General features: G+C 37.0%; 1 protein-coding gene across 1 annotated transcript in view; it reads left to right on the forward strand.

The window, feature by feature from the left end:
• The window catches only part of KCNH1 (potassium voltage-gated channel subfamily H member 1), a 173,589-nt gene that overhangs the window by 87,154 nt on the left and 73,498 nt on the right, over positions 1-12,937 (forward strand). The window contains exon 10 of the mRNA XM_029965099.1: positions 10,362-10,558. Coding sequence (XP_029820959.1) covers positions 10,362-10,558 — 197 coding nt within the window. The remainder of the gene's footprint in view (positions 1-10,361; positions 10,559-12,937) is intronic.

Below are 12,937 nucleotides of genomic sequence, written 5' to 3' on the forward strand. Positions count from 1 at the left end.
TGATGTGTCAAAGAAACAAAACCCTTTAAGCCAGGTGATGGATTTATTTGTGATTCATTCTAATACAAATGGATTAGAAAAATAAGACCTAGCAAGAAAAACCACTGTATTACCATGTTTTGCTATGTATTACCATGTTTTGCTACGTTAACATGTAAGTGTGAGGGTGGGATTATGTAAAAGGAAAGTTTAGCTAGTGGGAAGCTGCTTGGATGAAATATAACTCTGGTTTTCCATTCTTCCCTGTTCTTCCCATTTACACAATTGTTACTGCATAGGATGAAGTGCTGACGTACGCTCAGCATTTTGTGGAAGAGAGAGGCAATCACATAGTCCCTGCCCCTGAAGAGAATTGAGTGAAGCACAGGTCGTGCAGGACTTCCATTAAGAGACTGTTTTCAACTTGGCTTTGCTTTTAACTTTTCTAAGCCCTCCCATTTGGCCTGATGCTGCTTTATCCACTTGAGACTGACAGGATCTCTTTGAACTACTCTTATTTAAAGACTTACGCATTTATCCAAATGTCTTTAGAGAAAATAGAGGGGTTTTTACTGTTAAAAACAAGCATGCATTTATGTGTACTTCATTTTGCAGCTCTAGTTTCTCTGCTTTGGAGCAGACATTTCAGGCTGAGCCACTGATCATCTGAAAACCTGACCTTATTGCAGGTCTTTGAAAAGTTAAAATCTACTTATGCTGAGGAGATTGGCTACGTTTTAATTTATCAAATAACTTCTTTAATTTATCAAATATTCCTCCTGAATTAATTGTGCCCCAGGCACAGAACATAAAGTCTGACTGAAGCTTTCTTTGGAATATGTGGGGAAGAGGGATTATAGTAGAAGTGTGAAATAAACCTACATGGCTAGTTGTTGTTTCTTTTATTTAAGGAAGTTTGAAGACCTAAACTGTCTTTCATTGCACTTTTTATGTTTTTTTACACTGTGAAGGTATGTGTTTCATTAGTGAAGTGTGACAATGTAGATTGTTTGGAACTGTGGTAAACAAGAAGCTGATGTTAGAAGTCCAGCTGAGCAGCTATGTGCCATTGCTGGGGTCATTTCACAAAATGGGGATAAGAGGGCACTTCCCTCACCCTCCAACCATTTAATCTGAACCTTTTCAATCTCTCCTCATCATTGCTAGAGGAAGTGCTAGTTCTTGTGTTATATCCCCAATTGCATGTGTGCTTAGATAATTTCATGAAAATTGTAGCAAAAGTATCCTTTTGTAAGTATTTTCTGGAACTACAAAGAAGGGCTGGATATAAGGCCTCGTTAGTAAAGGATTTATATTGTGTGAATGCACAAATATCTGAATGACTTAGAAAACCATTTTTGACCTTTCTAGGAAATAATCAATTCTAGGTTGAATATGACTGACATAATAGTACTCCAAGATTGAGCAGAAAAATCCCTTTTCTCTAGGAAATCTGAAGGAAACAAGTGATTTTGGGACCCAAATTGGTTCCAACCCTTTTTACCTGTAATAGGGGTAATCATTGAATTTTATGAAAACATTCCAGGAAAAGGCTAGAGAAAGGAAGAAGAAGACCCTTGACAATTACAGTGACAGACTGTTTTTTTCTAGATAGTGGTGGGAAAAACAATGTCTTGTCCTTAAGTTTTCTGACTGTTGCAACAAAGATGGTGAAGGGCCTTGAGGGGAAGGAGTATGAGGAGTGGCTGAGATCACTTTGTCTGTTCAGTCTGGGGAAGAGGAGACTGAGGGGAGACCTCATGGCAGTCACAACTTCCTCATGAGGGGAAGAGGAGGGGCAGGCACTGATGTCTTCTCTGTGGTGGCCAGTGACAGGACCCAAGGGAATGACCTGAAGTTGTGTCAGGGAAGATTTAGGTTGGATATTAGAAAAAGGGTCTTCACCCAGAGGGTGGTTGGGCACTGGAACAGGCTCCCCAGGGAAGTGGTCAGAGCACCAAGCTTGACAGAATTCAAGAAGCATTTGGATGATACTCTCAGGCACCTGGTGTGACTCTTGGGGAGGGTCCTATGCAGGGCTAAGGATTGGACTCGATGCTCCTTGTGGGTCCCTTCCAACTCAGCATACTCTGTGATTCTGTGATTTGTCATTTAATGACTCCTAGATGGCCTAACTGTACAGCAGATTGTTCAAAGCTGCTGAGTGGTCTTGATACTTCTTACAAGGGAGCCTTGTGTGTTTGGATGGTAAGACTGCAGGTTAGTTTAGTGGACTTGATTAAACACAGGGAGCTTTAAACCTTTATTTAACAACTAAAAACCAAAGCCTTGAAAACCACAGTGATCTTCAGACCTGAAGATCACTGGATGAGAAAAATAACATTTACTAGAAGGTTTAGTTAAAAAGGAAAAACAAAAACCCCACACAAAACAATTTATCCCGTGTTACATCCCAGTTGTTCTGCATTTATATTCTTGATATCTTTATGTGACCTAAAAACTTTTAAAAGAATAAACTTATTTTCTTGACTGTTGGTTTAGCATCATGGAATATCCTGAGTTGGAAGTGACGTATGAGAATTGTAGAGTCCACCTCCTGATTCCACAAAGGGCAAGTAAAGTGAATGAGATAGAAAGGGAAATCAAGTCAGGAATTTGTTGTGAGCCAGGAATATCACTGCTCTCCACAAGGTCAACAGTTTGGTGTTGCTATTCCTTTTGCTGCTATCAAAGCTGAAAGGAAATAACAGAATGTAGATATGAGTATGAAAGTATGTAGTAACACAATGTCAAGAATGGGAATTTTTGGGGAGGAGTGGAGGCCAGGGAGTGTGCAAAGGATGCACATAGTTTTACATTAAAGTTCACACATGAGTTGAGGAAGTGGAAATATTTATATGACCCTGAAATACAGATCTTTTATTCTTATTTACAAAGCTATAAAGTTGACAAGATTGGAGACTGTGGTTTTAACGTGTAGGAGAGCTTGGTGTGCCATGTTTGGTTTCAGCAGGATATTAAATGCTCCATTTGCTTTGTGTGGAGAAATTCCTGCTGATTTAATTTGATCTAATTGCAGTCTTAAAGAAATGTTATAAGAATAATTGTTTGTTTTCTTTACAATTGCTTTAGCTTACTCATTTAGCCGTAAGCATTTCATTCAGTTGTAGACAAAAGAGGATTGATTCAGATTTTGGTGGGACAGATTTGCATCCAGATAGGACAGTGCAAACTGCAAGGGCAACTGCACCACAGGGGTGGTTTATTTTAGAGTGCAGGAGTACTGCCTGTCTTATATCTTCTCTGTGGAAAACATTGCATCTTCCACAGTCATGTGGAGACTGCTTCTCAGCAGACTTGAAGATGCTGGATAAGTGAACTGTGCTGAGCCCAGACTGCTATCTTTAGACTGTCCCTAGTACCTGAGCTAACTCAGGTTTCCCTAAACTAAGCTGCTTTGTGTACTACCCCATTTTCAAAACTTAATTGTGTATTTTAGGGCCTACTGTTGTTTAATTCCAAGTCTTTGAAAAAGTCCCTTACTTCTCTGCTTCACTTTTCACCTACATTTTCAATGTAGATACACCTCCCAATGTTAAAAATACCAAGCTGCTGTGCTCTTCGGTTTAAGAAATGCAGGATTATGGATGGCATTAGAGTTTTCTGACAGCATCTAACGTCACAACATTGTTTGTGCTATTGAATAAGAATGTAACGTGACCAGCAATGCTTTCAAAAAGGAATGATTGAAATTAAAATCCATCTTTATCCTCTGGAGGTCTATTGTGCTTTTTCTATTTATAGTTTAAAGGCTTGGGGTTTTTTTAGGTTAACTTATAATAGGAGATCGGACAAGTTGCATGTTTCTATGAAGTGATTCAATGAACATCAACTGAAGGAACAGTTTTCAGATTTTGATTTGCCCAATGTGTGTCCAGGCACACTTAGCAAAAGTATTAAAAATGGAGATCCAGCTAAACTTTTTAACAGGCCGTGGCATAAAGAGGTCTACATTAATATAAAATTTTAATTTCATGGTGGATGTAGGAGCAGCACTAAAACTTTTATGGAGAAATATATGTTTATTCCGAATGGTGGTTTTGGGCAGAGAGTATTCCTTATTCCTGTGCTCCTGACACCTGGAGTGGGTTGATATCAGAGTTGCCAATTTTAAGACTTCAGCCAGCCATTAGTTGTTCTATGTCTAGCTTCTGATAGAGCATTAAAAGCATGAATCACCAAAGCTCCTGTCCACTGCTCTCTGTAGATGGTCTAAGACTGGGCAGGGTATTGGAGAAACAGATTTTTAAAATACTTGATTAATGACTTGCTGGAATAACTGAGGAAGAGGGGGATTCCCTGTGAATAGAGGCCTCAGCAGTGAACTTAATGGCATGTTTTGTGTTTTATTGTTGAAAATCTATGCAACTTTGCATGATGTGCTCTTAAGTAGTCTGACAGCATCACATGTGGAAGAAGTCCCCTTTGGAAGATGGTAGTGTCTGGCAGGCTACTGGCAACAGTGATCCATGACACTGTCAGCTGAAATTGAGATGTGGTGGAGATGAGGCTCTCTGTTCCATCATATCTCTTGATATCTCAGACTGTGTCGGGAAGGCTTGCACATCGTGTTCGTGTCCATACTCCAACCAGAGGCACGAAGAGGTAAAAATTATAATTTAGCAAAAAAGTCAGCTTCTGGCCGGTGAACCACTGAATTTTTTGATCAGAAAATTAGCACTGTCCATGCAATGACAACAGAAATTGAGCTGTGTTTTTCCTATTAGTTAACCAATGCAAATATATTCAAATACATTTTTGACCCCAGTTACTTGAGCTGGTAACTTCCATATCACCTGAGTTCGTACAAACTGGACATATATTCATAACTTTTTTACAGTAACCATTAAAATGCAAATAAGGACAAATGAATCAGATTCTACTGAAGCCTCCAAGCTTTCTGTGAGTAAGCCTGGTAGGGCCCAATTGACATTTAAAACTCTTCTTGTCATCACATTAAGTCAAGTAGTGAAATATAATCTATGCTCTATTCAGAGAGACAAATAAACACATTAATAATAATAATAATAATAATAGAAATCTTAGCTGTAAGTAATACATGCTGTTGCTGCTCATCTCGAAAATAAATGTTTTTACTTTGTCTGTACAGTAATGTGCTTCAACAGAGAAAATTGATGCAGTTGTACAGTAAAGTGTCTGCAAAATATTGCCAGACTATGTTTTACAACATAAACAGATACACTGTGTTTCTATTTGTGTACCAGGCAAATCACTGAAAGTGCAACTTCAATTTGCTTTATCTGTAACTCTTACTTTGCTTTCTGTGGCATTAATACTCAGACTTTTTTTAAGATCTTATTAGAGGAATAGATTAATTAAAACTATGGTTAATGAAAAATATTATATTCTCTGCAGTTGGTCATTCACTTCTCATTACATGTCTCAGTTTGCACTTCAGAAATCTTAAGAAAATCCAAAGCAGCAAATCACTTCCATGCATCATCTCCTGCCAGCTGTACTGTGTTGGAGAACCAAACTACAGGCTATTCAGTGGCTGACAAGTTGTACAATTTATCTGTAGGACAGATACTGAATACTGTACCTCAATGCCAAATGGTAGCTCTGTTTTTATTGCCTGATAGATATTTGTTGCCTTAAAACAATGCACCAAGAGGAAAAATTCTTTTTGCTCTAATGCCTCTAATTTCCTTGAATCTTTCTTCTCTTTGTAAAATGGGAAAATTTAAATTGCATGCCTTACTTAGATTAGGAGGAGATGAGGAAAGAGAGGAGAGGGAAGGATTTTCAGTTGAAGCCAAACAGACATGTGGTGATCACAGAGGGAATTCGACCCAAGTCTCACATCATTGGCTTTGCACACCGGGGGTAAATACACTGTCCTTAGTGGAATTATGCTTGAATAGAATTGGTAGGAGCCTGTGACATGGACTAACTTCAGATCCTCTGGGGAGGGAGAGAGGAAGGAAGGAAGGAAGGGAAAAAGGAAAAAATCAGGCCAATTTTTTTGTTTGTTTTTAAATGTCAGCATTTTAACTGAGCAGTCACTTTAAAAAGCAGCATGTTAACTGAGCAGTCACTAAAAAGAGACCTATGCAGAGAGAATCAGTGTTTGCTTTTATAGCAGTTGGTGTCTCCCACTGCTTGGAGGTGGCAAACAAATCCTGAGAGCGCAGGCCAGTGTGGGTGCTCCAGGGAGCTGTGCTGGGAAAGTCATTGTGGCAGCCACTGTGGATCAGTATTACAGATAACATTATTTGCTAACACCTGATTTCCAAGATATACTTAGTGCTGCATTGCCTCGGTACCATCAAGCAGTGTTTGGTCATTTTAGCTTATCTTTGGATCTGCTGAGACTATGTCAGATCCCAGTTCTATCATTTAAACATGCAGATGAAGGCAGATTGGGAAGGGACCCGTCCTAGATTCTGGTGTTGGCTACTGTAACAACAATTACTATTGATTCAAGAATGATTCTAACATGAATATTTTGTCTGATGTACTGAAAACCCATGGATTTGTGTGAATCCCTTCAAAATCCATACTGACCTGGAAGACCTTCAGCATATGAATCTATGACCTCATCTTCTCACCCAGCTGCTATCACACCAAAACTGCACCATGACTTCCAGACATCCAGAACCCAAAAATGGACTAAGTAGGTTATCAGTCAAGCACATATTCTACACATGAACCAGATTTTTTTGGAGTGGACTATGTTCTGTCTGAGAGCTCTTCAATACTTCCACTTTTTAGGAGTGAAAAAACCAAGGTTTGTGGTATCAAGACAATATAGCTATAATGTGAGAATGTAGTTCTTTTCTCAAACAAAATCAGCAGAACACCTGACTAAGCAGCAGTAATCACATCTTCATTACTGTGCTGCCTTGAGGAGACAGAGCGAATGTGGCTTGACCTTATGCCTGACTCAGGCTGAATTTACAGTGGTAACAGAGAAATCATCTTTTCACTTATAAGATAAATAGCAAATTTGATGTGAGAAAGAAAAAATATGGAAATGGAAGGTTTTATAAAATAATTCTTCACTATTTAAGAATTTTGTTTCAGGACTTGTTATTATAATTAAAACAAACAAGCAAACATAAAAGGCAGAAAACTATTTGGATTTCAAGTGCATGCTGAGCTGATGGTGAAAAAGGTCCTCAACCCACAAATTCAGCAGGGAATATAAATGATTGATGGTAAAAGCTTAGATCATCCACTTTAAGTGTGATTGACAGATAATGTTCTTGGCAAACGTCTGGAATTCAGCAAGCTGGGAATGAAAAATGCAAAGTACTGACAAACAAATGCCATCTGCATTTCTCCAGCTTTTTAATCTTTCCTCAGAGGTAAGGTGAAATATATAAAGCCTGGAGTTATATGTAAAAAGAGGCTTTTGGCTCAGGTTCCCTAATGCAGCCATTAGACTTTGCCAACCTCCTTCTGACACACTTAGAAGTATCACCTTGTCCCTCTTGCTTTCTCATTACAGATGGATTTGATAAAACACCCACTTAATCTGCCCCCCATTTTTTTAATTCCTTTTTCCTGAGTGATTGATCTTACAATGTGGAGAACATATAGACAAAGGGAGATGATATGCAGTTCCATATTATGTATGAGAGGCCAATTGTTCTAATCCAGTGCAGTTACTCCTGGGTGGAATTTTAATTCCTTCTTGGTATAAAGATTTCCTACTGCTCCTTTTCCCCTCTGTTTTCTGTGAATATCGAAGACGAGTTTTTTTAGAATCTGACAATCAAATTTGATACTTTTGATATGCATCATTTCCTAAATGCACTTGATGGAAACAAAGCAGTGTGGTGTTTGCATGTGTGCCTTGCTTTGGAACCCAAAATATAATGTAGGATTGATTTTCAACTAAATCACTGGCTATTAACTTCAAGGACATATTTTAATGAAATCGAGTACAACTTCTTCAGGGTTTTTTTGGTTTGTTTCTTTCAAACAGAGCCTTCTGTGATCTGACTCAGTTTGTGGTTCATATGTTGCTTTTCTCTGGTTTGACTCAGTAGGCACCCAGCAGACGTAGCTCCTTCCTGTGCTGTTCCTGCCACTAATGGGAAGTGGCTCCCTAGGGTAGCAGGAAACTGCAGGAGGGACAGTTTTTTGGAAGGAGGGAGTTACAAATAGCAAAGGGAAACTGTCATTGCTGCCACAGGTGAATGACACAGTTGTGTCTTTCTGTGTTACGTGAAAAGCAGAATTAAATTTTAAAAAGAGTAAGACAACTAACTTCTGAGGTAGGCATAGCAGCACCATGCTATTTGTGCTTGCATTGTACTAATTATTCTTCATGATACTGTGGGACAGTAAAATGATTATTTTCATTTTAAGGTAGGGAGACTTCTCTGGAGATATTAAGAAATATGCTTAGAACAAAGCTAGAATTTCTCTCCCTTGTGCTTGGATTACCAGCTCTAACTGTTGCTCCTCAGTGATGGCACATTTCAATGCTTGATAGATTCCAGAGCGTTAATTAAAACAGTTGTTTAGCTAATTGCCTGGAATATTGTGAGTAAAAGCATATTTATTCCAAAGGCAAACAATCCATTTTTACCCAGTGAAGCATATCAGTTTTTATGGTGCATAAAAATTGTTTCACTTCAGTTTTGAATATATTGTGTACTTGTCTGTCTAAAAGCCTTTCAGATGATGATCTGCTTTAAGTGCATGGAAGCATTTTTCTTTGGCCATTTTTAATGTATCCATTGAAAAATCATACATTTAAATAATTGAAGCTGTGAAAAGTCATTGCTATTAAAATGAAAAGTTGCTTACTGTACTGGGCTATTTGACTGCCACCATGCTTATTGATGTGCAGCCTTTGTAGTATTTCCAGATATTCTCCTATGTAAGGAGACTTGAGATTGGAGAAGGGTTATCGTTATGGTGTCTTTGCTTAATTTTTGAGGAAAAAACGTGCTAAGGGAACGGGTGGTTTCAGTGTATACACACATTTAAAATTAAAATAGAGTCTATGCTCCTCCAAAGTGATCAGGAACTGGTCCATGGGAGGTGGCTGCATAGGGCTTCTGTGGAAGACTGGGAGCACATCAGTGTGAACGACAGCTTATTGCACTACAGTGTAGCTTACCATCAAGCTGATAGCTTCTCCTCAAAGAGAAAATGCTTATCATCTAATGGAAGGATTAGGTAAGGATGGAAGTACAGCTCAAGGGCTAAGATGGGAATTCTGGGTTTAATTTACAAGTTTTCTTGAGCTCTATACTCATGATAGTTCTCTTGACTTTCATATAGCCTTTTATACATGACTATTTATCTAAGAAATGAAACCTAAAAGGGCCTGGCTGAAGTCAATAAACTAATATTTATTTTGATGCTTTGGCTTTCAGAATTGCTATGGGCAGAGTATTACTTATAAGACAAGGTACCATCTGGTCCATTCCTACCTCAGCTTGATAGATGATGTGAATGTATTTCTTTGTTGTTTGTCTTAAGAGAAATATGCAGTGGTTATATAACAAAGCAGAAGTTTAAGAGGAAAACACATTTCAAAACAAGAACAGTATAATATTCTTATTCTGTTAGCAGTATATGGTGGAAAATAGAAAAAAAAAAAAAGACCATTACTCTTGTAAATGGGCTTGTAACTTTCTCCTACACACTCCCTTTTGTGCCCAGCCTGAGCTGGGTTATAACCAGCAAAATCCTTACTGGGAGCTGTTCCTCAGCTGGATTTTGGCAAACTTGCCCTGAACTGGAAAGGTTGTAAGGAAATGGCTGTTTTCTTTCTTCCAGTGTGTAACAGCTAAACATTCATGCCTGACCATTGCTACGTTGGTGATAACTAACCTGTACTCTTCTTGTTTTGGACTCTATTTCGTTGTAGCCTGTAACTGCACTGACGTCTTATACAAGATGGTTTTATTGGTATAATAGTGGGTAATTGTTAGCCAGATTAAAAAAACTTAACAACATAGATGTAAGAATCAAATCCTTTGCATTTAAGTTAAAAGAAGAAAGGGAAAAAACATTTCATCTTAATTAATCTTTGAAAGGGATAAGAAGAGAACATGAACCAAGAATGAATCACTTTTCTTGATTTTTAAAGAAAATAATTTATTGATATTTAAAGGGGACTCATCACATGAACAACTTTTTGATTATTATTTATTCTTATGAAATTTTGCTAGGCTATTAGCAAAGTAATTAACAAAAAGATAGCAGAAAAAGTTATTAATGAAATATTTCAAAGTTATTTTTTTTTAGGCAGAATTATTTTCTGACCACATGAAGTAGAAGAAACTTGTCTGTATAAATGAGATGTATATTCTTTTATATTTTTGGTGGAAATAGTACTGTTATTGAAAGTAATGCTGTTATTTTTTGTTTAGGCAAAGGAGACGTTTTTGGTGATGTGTTCTGGAAGGAGTCTACCCTTGCCCAGTCCTGTGCTAATGTAAGGGCTTTGACTTACTGTGATCTTCATGTGATTAAGAGAGATGCTTTGCAAAAAGTACTGGAGTTCTACACAGCCTTTTCACACTCCTTCTCTAGAAATCTCATTTTGACCTACAACTTGAGAAAAAGGGTAAGTAGCTTAGATTTCAACATACGTCTTATAAATGATCGCACTTTTAAGGACTCTCTGCATGAAAAAAACTGAATTGCTTGAATTCTGGCATTTTTTGTAGGCTCTCTTTATAAGAAGGTTTTTCAGAGCTTGCCTAAGAGACACTGCTAGTGTGTAGAGTCAAAAGGCCACATTTATTTCTGCGCTAGCTTTGTAGAGAGGTAGACTGTGTGTGTGTGAAAGTATTTCACATTTCAAGGAAAGAGACAGATTCCAGCATTTTGCAAACTGTCATGCATTTGTGATAAACAGTGTTCACTAGTTAATGCAACTTTAGTTTGTAAAACAGCTAAAAATATTTTAGGAGTGTTGCCTGAAATTACATAGAAAATGACAGGAAAGATATAAAATCTAATATATGGAGCAAAAGTCAAGAAGAGTAATCACAATGGAAAAATAATATGAACATGACATTCTATCAAGAGTTGCTTCTTTTAGAATCAATCACATTTTGGAATTACTTTGCTTATCTATAATGTTTCCTTTTTCTTATCCTTGATTTTTTGGCTCATTTCATTCCTTGCTGTGTGCCAGTACAAGTTATTTTGTCAAATGCAAGTCATCATAATCTAATAGCTCCTTTTAAATCCTCTGTGTAATCTTCAGTGAACAACCTCTGTAGAAATTTATTAAAACTGTAGTAGGTATAATTCAGATTATATGATTTTATGATGCAAGGTAGAAGACAATACTATTACATTTGAAAGAAATACATTGGAGAGCCTGCATTTGCTTTAAAACATTATGATATAAAGATACTTGAGATCAGCTAAAGAAATATGTTTGATAGGAGATTTTTTTGTTCCTAAAAAAGATTTTCCATGGTAACTTCCAGGTGCCAAGTAAGTTTACAGCTGAAAAAATAGAAATCTTTAATTCTTTTAAACCTGTTTTGTAAAATTAGACTTTGCAACTAGACGTTTTTAAAAATGTTTTATTTTTTGTATATGGAGTTGGCATGCTGAAATTAAAGTAGTGTCATGATATTTTCCATCTAAGAGCAATATCAAAGAATTCAGCTTTTTAGTGTTGGATGAAGAAGAATGTGCTATCCACACTTTGGTCAAATAAATACAGCTCTAGTAGAAAATTGCTGTAATTAAAAACTAAGAAGCAACTTATACTTGAGGGTTTCCTCATATGACATTTTTTTCCAAATAATACTGAGTTCCTGCAGGATAAGGAGAAGGTACACAGCTGCAAGAGCTGTTAATGAACAGCTACTTGTCCGATGTTAGTTAATGTAAGAAATAAAATAAATGAAAAAATTTGACATTGAGATTACCTAAAGAATTGGTATCACTGACTGACATATTTTGTAATTAGCTCTGTGGGTAATGTGGTAAGATGCTCTAAGAATATATAACTACTTTTTTTTCTTTTTTTTTTTTTTTAACATCAGTAAAAATAACAAGCTTTGAGGCATAGAAGGACCAACTTTTTTTAAAGCTCATGGCAATGCTAACAGAATCCAATAATTTTGGATCTGCTCTGAACCAAAAGTCCCAATTTTAAAATAAAGTACCTACTCCAGAAGTCGCACTCTGTTCCTCCACATTTATCGGCATATCTTTTCCCAGCCCAGGTTACAAAACATCTTTTAACCGCAGTGTCATAATTTCTGTGCTGTCAGTTTTCTACACAAAATGTTCCTAATAGAAAGGTACATCTTATGATAGCAATTTCCATCCAGTTATTCAAATAATTGGATTTTAATTGAGTTGCAGTCAGCAGAAAAGTGGCGTTGATTGATAATGGAAGCGAGAGTTTGATGGTTCTAGGTTAACAAGCTGTAACATTATTTATTTTATTGAAAGAAGGCTGATTGCAATCAGAATGCAAATGTTAAATAATGTGAATAGTATATGCTTTTGGAAATGCATGAAAGGTACAATACTTCAGAGATTTGAGGTAATGCACGTTAAAGGGCAACTTTTTAGAGTTTAGAATTTAATCTGGTTTAAATATCTGTGATTTTTTTATAGAAGTATCTCCCCAGCCTGTCGCTTCTAACACTTCTCCTAGTCTATTTCTGCAAATGGAATTTTGTAGAATTCAGATGAACTGGTACCTTCTGTGAGTTACATTTGTGATGTATTGCATACCCTTTGGAGTATAAATACCAGAATTACACTTTTCATTTCAATAAACAGTTTCATCTCTAGCTCCAAAAGTGTTCAACCAGTTGAAGTGTAGATACTGTATATGCATCTCAAATATATTCATACAGATTCCAAATACATGCAAAGCAGCTTTGGGGTTTTCTTTCCCCCCCGCAGAAGGATCTCATGGATATGTTTTTAGACTTGGTTATTCCTCTGAGGTGTCCCCATCTCC

Source organism: Manacus vitellinus, unplaced genomic scaffold (genome assembly GCF_001715985.3).
Source record: "Manacus vitellinus isolate BGI_N305 unplaced genomic scaffold, ASM171598v3 scaffold_8_pilon, whole genome shotgun sequence".
NCBI lineage: Eukaryota > Metazoa > Chordata > Aves > Passeriformes > Pipridae > Manacus > Manacus vitellinus.